Source organism: Accipiter gentilis, chromosome 4 (genome assembly GCF_929443795.1).
Source record: "Accipiter gentilis chromosome 4, bAccGen1.1, whole genome shotgun sequence".
NCBI lineage: Eukaryota > Metazoa > Chordata > Aves > Accipitriformes > Accipitridae > Astur > Astur gentilis.
The window spans coordinates 6,063,073-6,082,661 of record NC_064883.1 but is presented as its reverse complement, the minus strand read 5'-3'; the positions used below and the strand labels follow the sequence as shown (position 1 = coordinate 6,082,661).

Genomic DNA, 19,589 nt, shown 5'->3' with positions numbered 1-19,589 from the left:
TGTGTACATGCCTGAGATTCTCCATTGGTAAGTTACTTTTGCTTTCACCTCTCCTAATATTTCTGTCCAGTTCACCTGAATCCTCAAATTACCTTAAGATTGTCTTTAGATTAAATTAGAAGCATAACTGATAAATGGGAGCATTGCTCTGTAAACATACAATGTCAGCACATCTGTCATCTGATTTCTGAGTGGAATTTAACATATCAGCTGTGAATAATTTACGACCTGTCCCATAATGTGGGATTCATCTAACTAAACGTAGATGCAGCTGATCCAGTCCCTCTTTATAGTCAGCAGAGATGAATGAGAACTTTCAGGGTTCACTTCACCTCATACTAAAGTAGACATATAGGGTGCTTGCATTGCAACCTACATTTGTGTATTTTTCTCCACTTAAAAAATTGGAGAAACTGCTCATTTTTCTCCATTATCTTTTGCGAAGAAGCTTAGGCTGATTAGCTCAGATGCCTATGCCTATCACAACCAAGCTCTCAAGTTGAGTTAGGATTTGCACAACCAGAGACCACTTCTTTTCTCTGAAACACAACTAAATTTTTACTGAATTTTCTCCTTGATCATGCTCTTCTCAAGGCTGCTGAAAAGTGGCCAGTAAATGGCCAAAACTCTGGACTTTCTTCTAGCCTCTTGAGAAGTAGCTCGGACATGCTGCCGACCTCATTAGTTCCTATGGAATTGTGTGAGGGTCAAGAGGTCTTCAGAAATCCATTTCCTAAGACACAATCTATGACCCTGACATCTCAATCAAGGGTAAAACTAATTTATCGACAACATGAGAGAGAACGTCTAGTTCAGGTGTCCTTTTACGGACCACCCGCTTGACCTTGGCTTAGCCACAGAACACAAATGCTTCTCCACTGACACTGTGTAGGATTGCCAATGAAGCCAATGAATATAAAGCATTATCAGTAGCTACAGTTGTTCATGAGCACGCATATTTACGAAGATCACATTTTGGTTAAACACTTGTTTTCTGTCTCACAGTCACGTACTTAAAGCCTTTGTCAGACGACCTGTTTAAAGTCTAGTATGACATGGGGGTTACCTTCTCCTTAGGCTGATAATGCTCAGCAGCAGCTGACGTGTCCGCAAAAGATTCATCAGTTTGGAAAGAATTTCTGGAAACATGCAGAACTTCTCAGCTAGCCTACATGTTTGGAGGATGCCGTTAACCAGCTCTGGCATATGAGCTAAACATAGCAGCGTTCAATAATGTACTGTTCAGAATGAAATTGTGAACACTGAGGATGCTGCTGCATGTCAGCACACATGATGAAAAGGCAAAGGTCACGTTGCAAGGCAAAAATGATGAGCAGCAAGGCAGGTGACAGCAGCTCTGATGACAGCATCCTCACACTCAGGACTGACATATTTGGCAAAGGTGGACTTGGCAGATGGCCACACATCACAGGAAGGAGTACTTTGCATGGGAATGAACTTCAGAGTGCTGTTAAAAAGGGCTGCTAGTCTCACTCTTGAAACCTAGGCTCAGTTTACTGAAAAACTGAAGAGACGAGGAGTCTGTAAAGTCCAACTACAGTGCTTACACCAGATGATATACTACTGAGATGAGGTTCAGGACTAACAGGGTTTTGATAGGAGTCTGTTTTCACTTCCTTACTTCCAAAGGAATGTGAGCACATCTTCCCCTGCCCCCCAATAATTATAGTCCAAATCAGTCTTTGTAAGAAAGAAAGAAACTGCAAATTTATGGAACAACACAAGATTAACAATTATTTATTAAAATCCATCATTAAAATTGTATTTGAATTATGCAGAGTTAAACAATTAGCAAAACGATCTGAAGACTCTGAACTATGGAAAATCCTGAAAAAAACCCAGAAATTCTAAGAAACAATTTCTAAAACTTCAGCTGGCCTATTGTATTAAATACAAACAGTGATCACAAGCAAAACTAGTAAAAAAACCCCACAACTAAAGCATACTAAACAAGTCTAATAGTTTATCCGTTTCATGATGAGTTATCAGTAACTTAGTCAAAACCAGCACTTTTTAAAAACTTTGCTGCATACCTATATACATTTTAAAATTTGAAAAACTTTCTTTGTAATAAAAAGTTTCTTTGTAATAATAATTCCTTGACATATTGTTTCTGAGCACTTTAAGACTTGCAGCTTATAGTTTCTCTGATCTCTATTAATGCTGTGAATTGCTCAAATTTAAGACTGCATAAATAAATATTTTTGACAATTAGTTCATTTTAATTACTTTCAAGCAAAAGGAACATGCATACAAGGTAAATAAATGAACATTTAATTATGGAAATTGCTATTGATTACTATAAATTGCTTCTAGAATGGGCATGTTCTTTTACTACTTTTAATTACTGTAATTAAGATTTTTGCATGTTAATTAGAATTGTTTTGGCATGGCAAATTCCAGCCCTCCCGGTGTCTCTCAAAGTAGGTAAGCACACACATTCTTAGGGTTTTTTCCTATATCTAGTATACGTAAATAAGGAAAAGAACTTCCCAGAGTATGTTCAAATTAAAAAGGGGCATAATTCTATGAAGTCAAAATCAACATAAAACCAATTTAGACTTTTTCTTTCCATCTAGAGCATTAAATATCTCAGCCAGAAACAGCAAAATTGAACCATTCATGACATATGCCAGTAAAATAATGAAAATACTTAAGGAGGAATAAGTTTTCTATAATTGTGGATAGTATGACTAAGTAAAATAATTATTAAAGAGAAATCTAACCTTGTTTTAACCTAAGGCATGAGAAGGAACATATCGTAACCTGAAAAAAATACACTGCATTGTTTGCCAGTGAATAGCTCATATACCAGCTAATGCTGTTCTCAGTCTTACTTTAACTGCCTTGACAGTTTTATCTTTTGAAGTCCCTCCAATCTTTAAATTTTAAGTATTTCTCAAGAAGCTTGCTGGAGATGGGATGTAGAATGCCATCAGTCTAAGAGTTTCACTCTCTGAGAGTTGCAGCGAGCTGTAAGTTAGTGAAACTCTGCACGTCTTAAATTAGAGTGGGAAAGTCACAAGCCCTGAGACTGAATATGGCCTGCAACTTTATTGCATGTCACTTGGGATCATATCATTTTTTCCTTCTACATTACTTCTGACTAACACTCAGCTAGGCTTTAATTTATGGCCTACCAGTGTGTCTGAAAGAGCTATTTGGCCCTCAGTATGGGAGAAGATATTCCAGGTTTAATTGAGTACATAAAATTCTACTTTGTGCCCTCTTGAGTCTTCCATGGAAACTGTGGCTCACTGCGGTGGACAGTAACTGTTAGGAGTGCACTTACTGCATTGAAGTTGGGGAAGAGATTGACTGCTGCGGCAGTGTCCAGAGGAAACGGAAGAAATGGTTTAATATCCAGCGATGGCTGCAAAGGTGGAGCAGGAGGACGCACTAGCGCTGGAAGAGCAGGGCTCTGGCATGTACCACCTAGGTGTAGAAAAAAAGACAGAAGGCATTCAGCAAGTACTACACAAAAAAGCAACAATAAAAAGCAAATACTGGATTAAACAAATATATTTTTATTTGTCCACAAATTACTGCATTAGTGAAAAAAAGCACAGCTGACTCAGTGACTGTTGGTTATAATTCTTTGCCAGTAATTGCTTCAGGTATCAATGTATCATTTAAAATTAGCTAATAAACCGTTTCTCTCCCTGGATTATCTGGAACAGTAGTTCAGCATATGTCTGACTTCCCTTTAGAACTTCAACTAGTCTCATTCTGCTATAATTTCAGTGTTTCACCCCAACTCTATTGCTCAACCCTCCCAAGGCAAACTGTTCCAGAAGAACAACAACTAGATGTTCGGCTCAGCAAAAGTTATGTCATTTGCAGACTTTTGATTTTGTAATTAAATGCTCAATTGTAGAGCTTAGGGCTTCAGAATCAACCTAAACCTTGCAAACACAACGTACCTTGCTGCCTCAACAGTTGATCAATACAAATCTAAATTAAGAAGTTTCAGCAGCCACCGAAATTCTGTTCATGGGAAGGTACTGACAAAATTTCTGCTCCTGCAAGGGGTGGAGCTGATTCAGACTCTGTGCAGCAGAAAGCTCCTGCTGGCTAACACTACCACCAGCTCTGCGGAAACATAATGCAAATGAAGAAATCTCCTTGCATACCAGTAAGTCACTACCTGTTTGCAGCGGACCCTATTTTACTTATTTGTTTGCCCCTTGCCACAGCCAGCTAAAAGCTGGAAGGATCCAAGCCCGATCACTGCTTCCAATGTCTCCCATGTTTTGGTTGCACTCCAAAATGTCAATTCCCTCTTAATTAAACACTATTTGGATCCTAGGAAACTGTTAAAATATGCCAGTGTTCTTCTACTCTGAGAGGCAGGCAACAGACTGTCAAAACTTGCTGGTAAGAGTCTAAGAAATATTAAATAAACCCGTAAGGGGAGTTTTACCCCACTCATTGAACAGAGACACAGGCAGACAGACCAACAGGGGGAGAGATCTCAAATCTGTTTCTTTTTTTCCTCTCATACATACAGGCAGTTCATTAGACAAGCTGCACACTTTCTTTAAGAGCCCAAATATAAAGTAGTCAGAATGATATACAGAATCTCTCCATATTTGGCCAGCAAATCTGCTAACAAAGTTTGCAATTTCATGTGTCTAATTGAGGGCTAACAGCATAGGATTTAATTAACCAGTTGTAGGTGATCATCTACAGTTCTGCTTCTAGGTATAAAATCAGCTGGAGCCAAATTTTCAAAGACAGTATTTTTTTGCCAACTTTCAGCTTCTCTGTGAAGCATTTCACTAAGAATCATTGAAAGGAAAACATTACCCACTAGTAAACCAAAGGTATTGGATTAGGGTTCACTCCAATCTCATGCTAGTTTTTGCCCTAGATTAACTGCCATTTTTGGAGTATTTTCTACATGTACCTCAATGTAAGCGTGTACCAAATCACTCTTTGAATGCAGCAGCTAAGGATATGAGCAACAGAAAAGCAGAAGGCAAGCAGCCTTTGCTTTCCATAGCTCATCAGCATAGAATCATCAAGTATTTCACGATTGCCATTGGCTTGGCAATTGCTACATTCTCATGGCATTATTACAAAAAACAGTGTAAAAATAAATTTAACAGGTCAGAATGACAATAAGGTAGTGTTGAACAGGCCAATCCTACCCTCTCTGAATAGGAAAGACCCATATTTTTTTAGATGCTGGAAATACTTAATTTTTCTCACTTAAAGCTTTCACTGACCATGAAGGGAAGAAGTCACTCCTACTAATAAAAACCATACTAAGAAGTCTCCACATTGCACATCAGATTGCACGGAATCACACAGAAAGGCCAAGGTGAGGATTTGCCTGGCAATAGCAAAGAATTTGAAGCTGATTAAACATCCTACAACTCACAGATGCAAATGCAAACTGGACTGAGAAATATCACCTACGCTTGGGGACCCAGCTCGTTGAGTGTATTATCTCAGTGCTATGGAGGAGAGTCTCACAGGTTTGGATTACCTAGAGGAACAGCACTGCTATCCCATACTCTTCTAGGTTACCGTGCAACGAAGGATGAAATATTTCTATTGTGATCCTTCCCTGTGACATGACTAGGCAGTCACCCACCTGCCGCTTCCAGACAGTGCTGCATAAAGACATCTGGGGACAAGAACACACTTTATAAGGAAAAATTCAGCCAGCTCTGCAGGACCTTGGCTGGGACCCAGAGCTTCTGGAACAGAGTTTAAAATCTACCACAGTCCTGGCTACAGTGGCACAGAAAATGAGTATGTTCAGGAGCACAGCTGCTGTCTGTTTTTGCAATAGTGTCAGACATGTCCCTTAATGATGGAGCATGTGATAGGTATCATGAAATTTGAGCTTTTGCTTGAAAGAAATTCTGTAATGTTTATGGCTGCAAACATTAGCTTCTCTTTCCATTTAACATGCACAGAGTTGTAGTCTAGAATCAGCAACAGAAAACCTGAAGCAATGGCAATCATTTTTGTGACTCAGCTTAACTGAAAAACCTTTGGACAACATTTGGGAATGTCAGTGTTAACCATTTCCCATATAATCCATTATCAGAGGGATGCAGAGGGGTAGAAGCCTACTGGGAAGAGTTCTCGAAGAGCACATGTAGATACATTCTTACTGTAAAGAAGGCAATATCAAGGACAGAAATGATGACAGAAGCTTGAGAACCAAGTAAGCCAAACTGAAGGTAAAGAAAGAGGTGCATTAAAACTCATAAAGTAAATTTACTTTGTATTTGAGTGATGATATGTGTGACAACAGCACACTTAGAAAATTATTAGAGTGAGGTATGGGTCCTTTTTAGTTATCCAGTGTCACTGAACACTGGATCAAGGTGAAGAACCATAAAGATTGCTTATGGCTGGTTTGATGTTCTGTATGATAAGCTTCTACAGCTCCATAGCTTTCCCTGTGCAGATACAACACTGCTGATCAACACACAAGGAAGGCTCAATGTCAGCCTTTTTAAAGACTTCCTACCAGCAAGTTTTGGAGTTTCACTTTGACCAATAAAGCTATGATAACATCCCACACCACTGACAGACTTTGTCCACAGCCTGTGCTTGATGGTCTGTGTTATTACCTGAAGTTCACATAGACATCCTTGCCAAAAACTAGGCGCATGCGTGGCCTGACTTAAGAGACATAACAGTCCCCCCAACACGTAAGGCAGTACAGGCCTAAAGTCACATTTTACAAGTAGCATGCTACAATTTCTTAAAATAGGAGGATGCTAATGTATTTATTAATTCCAGTGTTACAAGTTAGTGACGTTATAGTCTAGTGTCTTTCTAAAGAGCAGGAGTCTTTCCAGCCCATTCAGATCCCAAATGGGAGACAAATGTTCCAGGCATTTGGGAAATTCATGTCAGTGTTTTTACCTCAATTTTCTTTGTAGGAAGCACAGGATTTATACAACTTAGAAGCTTAATTAGCTCAGCATTTTAACAAAGATTGAAGTAATCATTTGTTTCTTCAATTTTCAGGCAACTTAAAACATAGACAAGATAATCTCTCGGCCGGAGGCACTAGTTACACATCCAAGGTAAGTGTGAGCAAACAAATTTGAAGAAAAGCTTGCCACAAACTTTTGCCCCTTTCTATATCTGATTGAGATGGTTTTTGAGAACTCCCCCGGTATCAATCAAACTGTGCATTTTTATACAGGGATGCACTTTCACGTCTCCAGTTGGGACATTTTGCCCTACCACTAGGTAATCTGTTTTGTGATACAGCATTATGCTCTGAACACAGCCAGCCTAAGTGGTGCAAAGCTGCGTGTGCAACATGAGGTTCATGCTCTTTGTGGCATAGCCTACTCAAGCGGTTCTCCTTCAGAAAACACTGGTGATATGAACTTCATCACTACAACACCTTTCTTGCCTGTATGGGAAGACAACAGATGAAGAAATGATTCCTGCACATTCAACCACAAACTTTCCATTCCAAAAGGCTTTGTCATATTTTATTTGTTTTGAGTTGGAATGTGAATACAGTTCTCCCCCTCCTCCCCCCACCCCCCAAGTATTGACTTTAGAGACCATGTTTCACTACCAAATTGAAAATAGATTTTAAAATGAGAAGTCATTCCAAAAAGAAGAAACTAGATTTCTTTAAATATACTAAAGTTTTGACCTTTTCTTAAAGACATTTTTTGTCACATTCTTTACAAAAATTTTAACAACCTCTGGCAGAAATTTTTGCTTTCAGTGAAATAGCATTTTCTGATAAGAACATCTCCCATGCAAGTTTTTGTGCCCATTTCACCTCAAATATCCCTCAGATCAGTGCTAGGTAAAGAATATAAACAGCTGTAAGTACTGTCCCTAAAATCTGGATTAAGAGAAGCACAAAGACTGAATATGCACAAAGGAAACAAAAGAAAATAGTCTTAAACAGACATGATAGAGCAGAGTGTTTTCCAAATACAGGATGAAAAATAACAAGTTTCCTTAACGTTTCTGGGGGAGGTCAAGATCCTGTCCCTCAGGTCCCCTAAAAAACAGCTCAACAATTTGGCAGCTGCATAGTGCTATATTTTGTGACTTGGCTATAGAAAAAGCTATGCTACAGCTTCCCCTGCATAGCCTTTCCTCATGCACTCTCTCATTCCCAATCCTTTAAACTGAACTGCAGGTTTAGTTTCCAGAAAAAGAATCACCAGATCTATTATCAAATAACCTCTCTTAAGGAGATATCCAGCCCAAATTTTGCAGACACAAATAATGTAGGTAAATTTTTGCAATACATTTGGAACTTGGAGGTATGTAAGCTGGGCAGGAACTCTAAACTAATACCCCATTAATCTAAATCTTTTGCAGTTCTTCCATCACTAGTTATTACCACCATAAACACCAAGTGAAGAAGCAAATCTCTGCAGAATACCATTTTCATTCCTTCATTACTATGCAGTTTTTTCCTTCTGGCCATGTGTACAGCCATTTTCAGTACATCAGAGATGCCCTAAACTAATGTTCCATTTCCCTTCCATCCTGGAGTCTGAGTTTGGTTTCAGTATCATAGTTTGGTTTCTCCAAGATATGGATATTCACAAGTTTTCCACCCCATCTCATGCCTCGCCCAATATTTCCATGACAGTTTATTTAAGGTCAAAACAATACACCCATTCTGCCTTGGCAGAACCTCAGAGAACCTTTCAGCTGGTATGACTCAGTGGAGTAGCTGGGAATGCGCCAATGGTTTCCAACTTAAAAGTTAACTTCTAGGTAACTTAACAAGGTAACTTCAAAAAGTATCATTAATATTTTTCACTTAGGATCCTAATATCTGACAGTTCACACACACTAAGCATTACAATATATCCTAGAGAGCCTGAGCTAAAAGAGGATTTTTTTTTCCCTAGGAAATTTTCAAGAAAACTAACTCAGGATATTTTAAAGTATAAAAGTGAAGGGATATGTGGGAAGCTCATATTATATCTTGCAAATGCTAAGAAACTTACATCTGGATAACTCAATATCAGCTAGAACTTTTAATTCATTGTGAATTTAGTTTGCCAGTGGGCCAAAGAAAAGGTGTATTTGAAAGGATTTTCTTCAAAAAGACAGTAAAGACATAAGCAATTAGTAACAGTAGGCTAGCCATGATTAGTAATGAACTTCCTTTATCTAAAATGTTAGGTATCACATTTAGGTCTTCAGAGAATCTGGTATAATGGGAAATTTAAATATGTCCAAAGACAAAAGAATAACCTCTGGGATATAACAGAGACAGTGCGATGTGAATTGTAGATCTGGCTTTTAGTTGTTAGCTTAAAGCAATTTGTCATGACCTATAGTCACTAGGGTACTCCCTTTTCTCACTGTATCATAGTCTTCATTTTTGGAACAAATACTTTTCTTAAAAACTGCTGGATTGTCACTTTAAAGGTAAGTTCAGTTCCATAATAAGTAGTACCAGTGATCTAACCTGACATGACAAAATAGGCTTCACCTAATCACCCAGCTACTTATTAGTAGTTATTCTACTACTTAAGTGACTAAAATATGAACTCAGCATACAGAAAGTTAGCCAACATGCAACCTGTACCTTTTATATGCATAAACGGATACTTTTGATTTTAAATATTTAACAGGCTACTTATTATTCCACATGGACTGAAAGGAGGTTATGTGTGAACAAGTAATGTGATGCCCGTTGAGAATTTATTGCTCAGAAAATCTATTTTCTGACCATTTATAGTGTTAGAACTCAGTTCCTTGTAACGGTTTTTTTTTTGTTGTTGTTTTGTGTGTGTGTGTGGTTTGTTTCTTTCTTTCTTTCTTTTTTTTTTTTTTTTAGCAGGGAAAATAAGGACCTTAAAACAAAGTGCTTTTGACTCCTGCATTGTTAACAGACTTTTTTTGGAGAGTGCTTTCTTTATATAATAATCTCAAAAATATTTAAAAAATGAGGATATCCACATTTAAACACAATATGGTTTCATATAATCCCTCTTAGTTTCAGAAAAGAAAGGAAAAAGCCAACTTTATTAAATATTTGACATTCACTAGAAAAGAAGAACCCTCAGAATGGGACTCCAACCACATGAGCCTCTATCGCGCTGACTCTCCTGAGACAGCTTGAGGACCAAGTACACTGTGTGGCAATACAAGCTTTCCTTTCATAGGTTTTGCTGTTAGTGATGTTAACAGTGGCTAGTCACTTTGAAGAGGATGAATGCAACACTGTCTCAGCTGTGGAGATCTGCAAGTAATTGATTTTTCAGTTCACTGGCCAAACCAAAAAATAAAGACAATTGTGGGGGGAGGGAATTGTTGTGTCAGCAGAAACATTTCTTTAACCCTAAATGAAGTTCTGTAGTTTGTACTTGGATACTTAACCATTTTTATTATTTAAATATTGTCGAATTTCAAACACCCAAACCCAAACAATTCAAAACTAGCCATTACAAAAATATTTTCAAATATTTTCTAATCTCTTTCCCTCTCTTTCTCCCTTCCTTTTTTTTTAAAAAAAAAGGTAAGACTCTTCCAGTCTGGCACAAATCAGTACACACTATTTATTCATTGAGTGCATTTTTCAGCACATACACTATTCACCTGGAAAGTTTGAATCAGCTCTGGTCACTTACTGCTATTCAAAGTATTATTTTGTCTAGAGACAATATTTATTCTGTAATTCCTGCAAAGTGAGCTAGTTTAGAAAAATAATTCTTTTTATTATCATTATTACTTTTAGAAGCCTGCAGCTATGCATCATACTGGGGTTTTTTTTAAAGTCTTTCTTTCACACTTACAAGCATTTTGAAAAACAAAAAATCATATACCCTGATACAAGAATTTTGATTGAAAAATGTACCCCTCTGTACACCTAAAGGACTATATTTCTCTTTTCGTTGCGTAGAATCCTGTGAAACTACTATTATGATGCTGGACTAGGAAAATGCAGAGACAAATTTGCATGAGTACTCTGATATCCATTATCTCATTATTGTCCTTACTTCTAGTAAACAAGCTCAGGTTCCTGCTCGCTTTTTCCTACCTTCATTCCTCTTGTTCCTCTGCCATTGTCCATCTGCATTGACAGACAGGTGGGCCCAGGTTACAGACAGTAAAGTCCAGTTTGTCTGAATAGGATCAAAGTGCACAGCACTGTGCAAACCTTACCCACCTGAGGCCACAAGGACGCTAATGTCAGAGCCTGAAAGTATCACCCCTTTCCCCCCATATCTAGAATATGCTATGGCCCACAGGAAACACTTTACCAACTAAAATACTTTTTTTTATTAAATAAAATCTACTGAAAAACCACGATCTGAACTTCAGTACTTAACACTGTCTAGCAATGAATTCCACTAACTCACTATGGGCAATGTCTTCTATGGATTATAAACTGCACAAGGGCAGCAACTAAGCTTTTTATTTTAGCAACATGACCTACCTAATTGAGCTCTTCGGAATCCTTTGAGGTTTTATTCCAGTTGGTTAGACAAATTTGGATGATTTTTTTTTTCCCTATTGGAAGCTGTTGGATCACTGAAAATTAAATGATCCAAAATGAATGTTCCACTTTCTGTGAAGTTCTGGCTGTTTCTAGTAGAAGGAAACAACAAGAAATTGTCCAATTTGGCCACCTCACTTATTACCAGCTGTCCATACCAACTATCAGCCGTATGAGCCTTGCCAGCTACCAGAGAATCAGGAAGACCAAGACTGCCAGCGTCATGGCTTCAGAGAAGACAAACAAGCAAAATGCCCATGAACCTTAGCTCTCCTCTCTCTTGAGAATGGAGAAGCTTTTCATTGCCATTTGCCTTCCAAAACAAAATCAAATGTTAAATACCCAGCAGCCTTATTTTTCTCCATGCAATTCTGGTATCAATTCTCAGGACATTTCTACATGTCGAGAGATTATCCCCATTTTTCAGCTAGGAACCTAGGGCAGGCAGCATAAGTCACGTACTCACAGCTCACACAGGAATCTGTGGCAGGTCAAGGAATTGAGCCCTAGGTCACTAAACGTAGTACTCTAAGCACTGCAACATCCTTCCCTGGTTTTAGTCTAGTAGTGAACTGAAGGCACTTTCACTCAGACTTGAGTGATCTCATGATAGCAAAGACAATGTCAAAACCTGTTCTTGCTTCCCAGCCATAAATGCTAGAGGGAAAATGAGTGGACCAATGAGTCCACATCTGCACTAATAATTCTCTTTACTTTGCTAAATATGTATTCCCAGCCCTATTCTGCAGCTCCTTCCCCTGCTGCTCATGTTTTATACAACAATTCTGCTTTCTTTAGTAAGAAAGTGAACCAAGGAAGTGAAAAGCCTGCCTTGCCTAGAGTGAGATAGAAATATATAGTAGTATCCTGACATTCCTACCACCAAGCAGCAATGCCAGGCTGGAAAATTTTGTCCAGATATCAAAGGAAAAACAGCTTTCTCTTTTCTTCTCATGAACATAAGGTCTTCATCTTGACTAGCTATTCCCACATAAAGCAGCTACCCACAGTATGATTTCCAGCATGCATCTGAAAGATTTACATCCAGACTAAAGCTAAGGTGCATGGTGAGCTATGTGGGAAGCATGGGTGTTTTCAGAGGAACACTGCAATCTGATGAAGTCAGAGGAGGGGCACAGTGTTACAAATGTAGATTTCCCCAAAACTGCATGTACAGTGTTTCTCTACACCTTTCAGCAGATAAAGAAATTTTCTGACAGTGCTAGACTGCACCATTATTGACTAGTGCATCATGCATGCGTCCTAACCAGCAGGTCAAAGTATGTGGTTAGTAGCCTCTACTAGAGAGCAACCAGACTTTATCAGATCTAACCCGCTAAAGGCCCAGCAAAAATGTTGTTACAAACTAAGTGGATCTAAGTATTGAACGACAGGGAGGAAGCTGCTAAAAGGCATGAAGAATTATCCCCAAAAGTGCTCCCCTGGGATCAGTCTCCCAAAGGATCCTAACCACAAAAACTTAAAAAAACCCCACCATAAATAAATAAAATAAAGCAAATACACAAGCATCAGCCGAGTATTATAAAAGTCACATTAATTTTAAAGCTTTACACTTTTTGACATTTAAAAAAAATCTTTGACCTGGCATATTCTTCAGTTGGATTTTTCTGATGTTTTTATAAAGGTCATGTTTATGGTATAATGAGCACAGATTTCCAAGGGTTATTAATCAGAACAACACTGTATTGCAAACAGATTTTCAAAGAATTTTTCATTTTTATGATGAATATATTAGCAATTTTAAAAGTGCCATTTTTCAAAAGCATGCTTGGGAAAGAAATAACGATGAACTTCTGATGTCTTTACTTTAAATGAAACAAGAATACAACTGAGACAAATATACAACTAATAACATGAAATGGACACGCTCCAGTAGTAAACTCTATGAGGATAGTGCTGTGCAGCAATGCCTCTTCCATTTAGCACTGGGAAAGCTCAACTTCACCAAGTTTCATTAATAATGCACTGGAAATATTTTTTACACATTTTTAACTGCATAGTGCAAGAGTAAGTGGAACTTAATGCCAAGAGTTATTGCATGTTTCCAGAGCACCACTTCGCTCTTCTGCTAGCTGTCAAACCTCTGCTGTTTTCCTGAATAGCAGGTAGATTGACTTGGGAAGGGAGCGAGTTAAAAGGGTGGCAGAATCCAAATCAAAAGAGCAAAGTCTGCCCAGGTCAAAGCTGTCTCTAGAGAAAGAGAGGAAGGGAAGGATGGAGAGAGGTGCATAGCGAAAAGAGAGATGGCAAGTCTATGGTTACGTGGATCCACTTGGCTCTTGGTCTTACAGGTAGCACGCAACATTGCACATCAAAATACCTCCATGAAGGTACGCCGGTGTTGCACAGACTGGGGCAAGACTCCCCCCTGAATTAACCTCACAGTTTTTGCATACACAGGAGAGCTTATGCATATGTGCATAACAAAAATGCATACTTCTTGAAATAAAACAATATTTTTCATTTTTCTTTCCCATGCATAAAGGCATAAATGCTTACACAATAAATCAGAAACTATTACAGTCTCAGAATTTTGATTCGCAAAAACCCGTTCACATATATGTTTAAAAATATTAGGTTTATGATCTTTCACAGGTAGGCAAAAGAGTAAGTGGTATCATTTCCTACTGAACATTAATGGGGATAAAAAAGCAGAGTGGAACCAAAAGCACAGGATTTACAAATGGATAATGAGAGCAGCCACAGACACATTAGACAGAAGTGAGTTTTAAAGGACAGGCTCCTAGACATAAAGCACTTTTCAGTTCATTGTGGCTTGAAAGATACTGGTTAAGATAAATTATACGTCATATCATCATTTTTCCTATATGCATTTCTAAATTAAAGGTACTTAAAGTTATTTGACTCAGGAACTTTTTCCACCAATGAAATACCAGATTTCTCACTCTATATGAAATATCTGAAGTTCTTAAAGAAAAGTAAATCAAACCAGCAAATATTAATATCTTTCATACTATTCTTTCTCAGGGTGTAAAACCAGAAAAAATGATTAGATCATGTGGCCTGATTGCCTCTAAACCCCAATCCATTCCTTTTCATAAAACTTCTACTACACTTTAATGAAGCTAAACCAGTTCAGCCCTCAGGAGATAGAGCTGTTTGTGCAAAAAACCAAGAGCCTGAGGCTCTATCTGTGACCAAGACTTTCTGGAAAAAGGAGCTGATGAAAAATTGAAGTTATCCTAGCAGGCAACCCATGCTTTGTATTGAGAGCAAAGAAAAAACAGGCAGTTCTTGGCAGTCTGCTGTCCCCACAGAGACAGGGGAAGCAAGGGATAAAACGTTTAGTTAAGTTTGAGCCTTACTAGAACAGAATTTTATGCCACCTCAAAGCACACATGCACTGTTTCTAGCAATGACTAATCTCTCTAATCCCTAGATTTTCATCAGCAGGCAATTAAACAAGAAAAAAAAAAAAGAGGAAAAAAAAAAGGCTGATTGCACTCTGGGGAGAAAAAAAATATCTTCCTATCTCCTGTTAAGTGCCACCTGAATGCTTGAAGTTCAGATTAGAGTCATTCCGTTCAGCATTAAGCAGTTGAGGTCAGCTTACATCAGACTGTTTTACGGAGATGTGAAATCAGATGTTGCTTTGTTGCCCCACTGCCCAAAATTGGAGGTTAACTACAGTGACTGCAATACAGCAAGTTGGGCACGCACATAAGACAAAAAGATATGCACACTAACAAGATAGCAGCCTTCCAGCATGAAGACATGAGTCATTTAATTCACCAGAAATTTGCAGATTGTCACCAACTTCCTTAGAACCTTTCTTTGCTATACTGATCAACACATCGGCCATTCTTCATTTATCTGGCAAAGACTAGGGATGTGAATGATTAGCAGTTCTGGACTGCAGTACAGAGTTTGGAGTTCAGCAAGGGGTCAACCATGAAAGGACAGCAGGTGCTGATAAAGCATAAAATCCTCAAGATAATATTAACGGCAAGAAGTTTGCGTTAAGTTTGGGAGGGGGAAAAGTGGAGAGGAAAGAAAGGGAAGCAAAGGGGAAGTAAGAAGGCAGCAGGCAGAACAGGAACGGAAATAAAAGAATGGGATGTTGGAAATCAATGGGAGGAATTTGAACCTTGGCCAGAATCAATTAAACAGATGTTTTATGGAAATTCTATATCCAGTCATGGATTTAGTTTTAATAAAGTTTAAATAGGACATGTTATAACATATTTAAAAAGTAATAGTTGTGTAACTGTATTGTATCTAGAAAATACTAACATCCTTGCCAAAAACTATTTATTGCAATCACACACTGCTCTTGAGCAAGTCAAATTAAAAAGAAGAAAGAAAAAAAAAAAGAGAAAGAGAGAGAGAGAGAAAAATAAACAGACATAAATATGTCATATGATATGCTGGAAAACAGTTCCTGAGTTTTAATTCACAATATATCCTGATGAATAAATGTTTTTATTTCCTTCCAAAAACTGTGGGATTGTGCTTCCATAGACACCGTTACAATCAAGAAAATAGCTACTCCATAAACTGGTAAGTCTCCATATTAAAAAAGCATAAGCAAAAAACCACATCATGATGCAATATAACAGATAAAATGTATGAGAAAGTTTATTAGGACTAGTGAAGAAAACATGGGTTTTCCTATCTATGACAAAGATCACATGAACATATTTTATATAGTGTTCTGTAAGAGCATCAGCCCATATATACTAATGCTGTGGAGTCAGAGTTGAATCCAACTACCTACAAATCAGAGCAGGGAAGACTGTTAAAGATGACAATGAAAGGTGATTCTGTAAATGTTTTATGCCACAATGAGTTCCTCCTGGTGCCTATGGTGGCAGACTCAACCATCAGAGCCATCAAAATCTGGTTCTTGGTGAGACTCCATGAAAATTCACATTTGAGTAACACTTTGAGCTTAAAAAAAAAAAAAAAAAAAAGCGGGGCAGGGGTGGGGGGGAGTACACATTCCAAAGGCACGAGGGCTTGAAATAACAGAGTTTGACTAACCCTCTGAACACTTAAATGCTCCACTGCACAAGCAGGCTACCTTCATTCTCACCAACGGAACCCAGCCATGACCCTTCTGCAGCAGAGAAAAACATGACAAATCAGACTATCTTTAATTCATTTTTATAAAGCTGTCTTTTTGTTCTCTGTCATAGAGAACCAGTTTGAAACCATGTTTTATGCCAGTAAGAAATAAGAATCCCACCTCCCTTGAATCAGGCTTTGGTGGTGCACATGCCCCTGCAATCACAAAGTTACAGACAGCTAATCATAACTGTTCTTCTATGGCATTCTGGCTGATGCTTTGCTCCAAGATGCCATTGCTCGTGAATAGGAGAGGGAGAGAAAACTGTAAAACTTAACTTTTTTCTGTGTTGTAAAGTTCTGACAGAATGTGTCTTCTCAATAGATCTATACATAAGTAACACTCTCATGGAAGCAAACCCTTACAAAAGTTTCAAAAACTGAAAGAAATTAAGGCCAGTATTTTAATCAAAGGCCCGTATTGAAGCCTGCTCTGTAAGTCTCCAGTGCCTCAGGGAAAAGTCCCAGTAGTTGGGCTGTTGACTAACTGGGGATACTTGCACAATAATCTTTTTTTGGGGGTGGTTTAGATTTGTGTAAATGTTTATTCACTTCATGAAAGAATTTAGCTTGGGTTTCCAGCAGCCCACAAAAATCCCTTGACCACAGGACTAGTGTCTTTCTGGGAAAGTGAACACATTCTTTTTCAGTGGAGAAGTTCTAACAAAATGGCTATTTATAAAGAAGGGCTATGGAAACTTCAATTTTGGCAAGCCTATACCTGATGGAGCTGATTTAGGCAAATGCTTTGAGAGCTGGAATACGTGGCAGTTTGTGATGGGTTGACCCTGGCTGGACGCCAGGTGCCCACCAAAGCCATTCTATCACTCCCCCATCCTCAGCTGGACAGGGGAGAGAAAAATATAACAAAAAGCTTGCAGGTTGAGATAAGGACAGGAGAGATCATTGACTAATTACCGTTGCAGGCAAAACAGACTCAGCTTGGGGAAGATTAGCCCAATTTATTACAAATCAGCCAGAGTAAGTTAATGAGAAATAAAACCAAATCTCAGAACACCTTCCCTCCACCCTTCCCTTCTTCCTGGGCACAACTTCACTCCTGGATTTCACCACCAAGTCCCCCCAGTGGCACAGGGGGACAGGGGTGGGGTTTATGGTCATCACACGTTATTTTCTGCCACTTCACCTCCTCAGGACGAGGGCTGATCACACTCTTCCCCTGCTCCAGCGTGGGGTCCCACCCACGGGAGACAGTCCTCCACGAACTCCTCCAACGTGGGTCCTTCCCACGGGCTGCAGTTCTTCACAAACTGCTCCAGCATGGGTCCATTCCACGGTGTGCAGTTCTTCAGGAGCACACTGCTCCAGCGTGAGTCCCCCACGGGGTCACAAGTCCTGCCAGAAAAACTGCTCCAGCATGGGCTCCTCTCTCCACAGGCCCACAGGTCTTGCCAGGAGCCTGCTCCAGCGTGGGCTTCCCACGGGTCACAGGGTCCTTCAGGCACCCACCTGCTCCGGTGTGGGGTCTTCCACGGGCTGCAGGTGGATATCTGCTCCACCGTGGACCTCCCTGGGCTGCAGGGGGACAGCCTGCCTCACCAGGGTCTTCCCCACCAGGGGCTGGAGGGGAATCTCTGCTCCGGCGCCTGGAGCATCTCCTCCCCCTCCTTCTTCACTGACCTTGGTGTCTTGCAGGGCTATTTCTCTTACATGTTCTCACTCCTCTCTCCGGCAGCTGTTTCTCTGCATCACAACTTTTTCCCCTTCTTAAAAATGTTATCCCAGAGGCGCTACCACTACCACTGATGGGCTCGGCCTTGGCCGGCAGCGGGTCCGTCTTAGAGCCGGCTGGTATGGGCTCTCTCGAACACAGGGGAAGCTTCCAGCAGTTTCTTACAGAAGCCACCCCTGTAACACACCCCCCCTTCGCTACCAAAACCTTGCCACACAAAAGCAATACACAGTTAGTAGGTTGACTGTCCTTCTCTTGATGCTTATGAAAATGCTGGCAGGTCCATTTTTTATATCTGTATGTAAAACATGCCTATAATATTCAAAAAGTTTTTCAAGCAAGGAAAATTATCTCCTGTCATTGTCTATAGGTGTGGGGGGGGAAGTACCGCTGCTTTTGCAGACAAGACACAAAGGACAAAAAAAAAAATGTTGTCCTATTTTCCAGAAACATAGGCATGTCAGGCCCAATTTATCTAATCCATGACATGTTGGGTGCTCCAGGCTGCATCCACGGAAATAGATAAAGGCATGTCCTCCACAGATTTAATGAATGGGAATCCCTGCCCCTGGCTAATATAAATTGTGCTTTTGGTGGGTAATTCTATTGATTACAATCCAGTTACATTTACACATGTACACATAAGAGTTTTGAGTAAAGTAGCACAAACTATTGGCCAAAAAATACAAACCTAATCCAACAATATGTTCATATTTCTTTAAGCTATATGAAATTAGTTATTATTTTTTAGCTTTTCTGTATCTTATCCAGATGTTTCTTAAGAGCATTTTACTATCATGTGGCAGAAAATTATTCCATGATAAATCACATGTTATTATTCACTCCATTCAGAACTTCTTCATCACCCAAAAAGTGAAGACATTTTTATAGGTTCTGACAGAGATTTTGTCATAAGGTTTCATGAGTCAACCACATGGCTTGTATCTGTAAACAAAAGACTGCATGACAGTATGTTGTGTATCTTTAGTTACCATTTTATACAAGTGAATTTCTAAAAGAAGAAAACAAAAGAAAAAAACAAAAGAAAAAAACAGAAGAAGAAGAAAAAAGAGAGAAGAAAAAAAAAGAAAAACACAGTGCTATAAAAGGTGGCAAGGAATGGTCTGCATACCCATGTGCAGTTTTCACTGCTAGCTACTGAAAATTTTAAAGAAAAAGTAGTATGGTAGGAGCTCAAGTAATAATACCTTTCCTGGCCTGCTCTTCAGTCAGCCTAGGTATGCTCTGGTCGTCTGTCAAGGCATCTTAAAATGTTATAGTCCCTGTTCC

The 19,589-nt window shown here is 39.1% G+C and overlaps 1 protein-coding gene across 7 annotated transcripts in view; it reads right to left on the bottom strand.

Annotated features, from left to right (window-relative positions):
• ZNF385D (zinc finger protein 385D) overlaps positions 1-19,589 on the bottom strand; it is a 753,372-nt gene that overhangs the window by 449,394 nt on the left and 284,389 nt on the right. For all 7 annotated transcript variants that reach the window (XR_007505851.1, XM_049798898.1, XM_049798899.1 and 4 more), the window contains one exon: positions 3,314-3,456. Coding sequence is in view for 6 of the 7 variants with exons in the window: in XM_049798898.1 (XP_049654855.1) it covers positions 3,314-3,456 (143 nt within the window). In the remaining variant the exon portion in view is untranslated. The remainder of the gene's footprint in view (positions 1-3,313; positions 3,457-19,589) is intronic.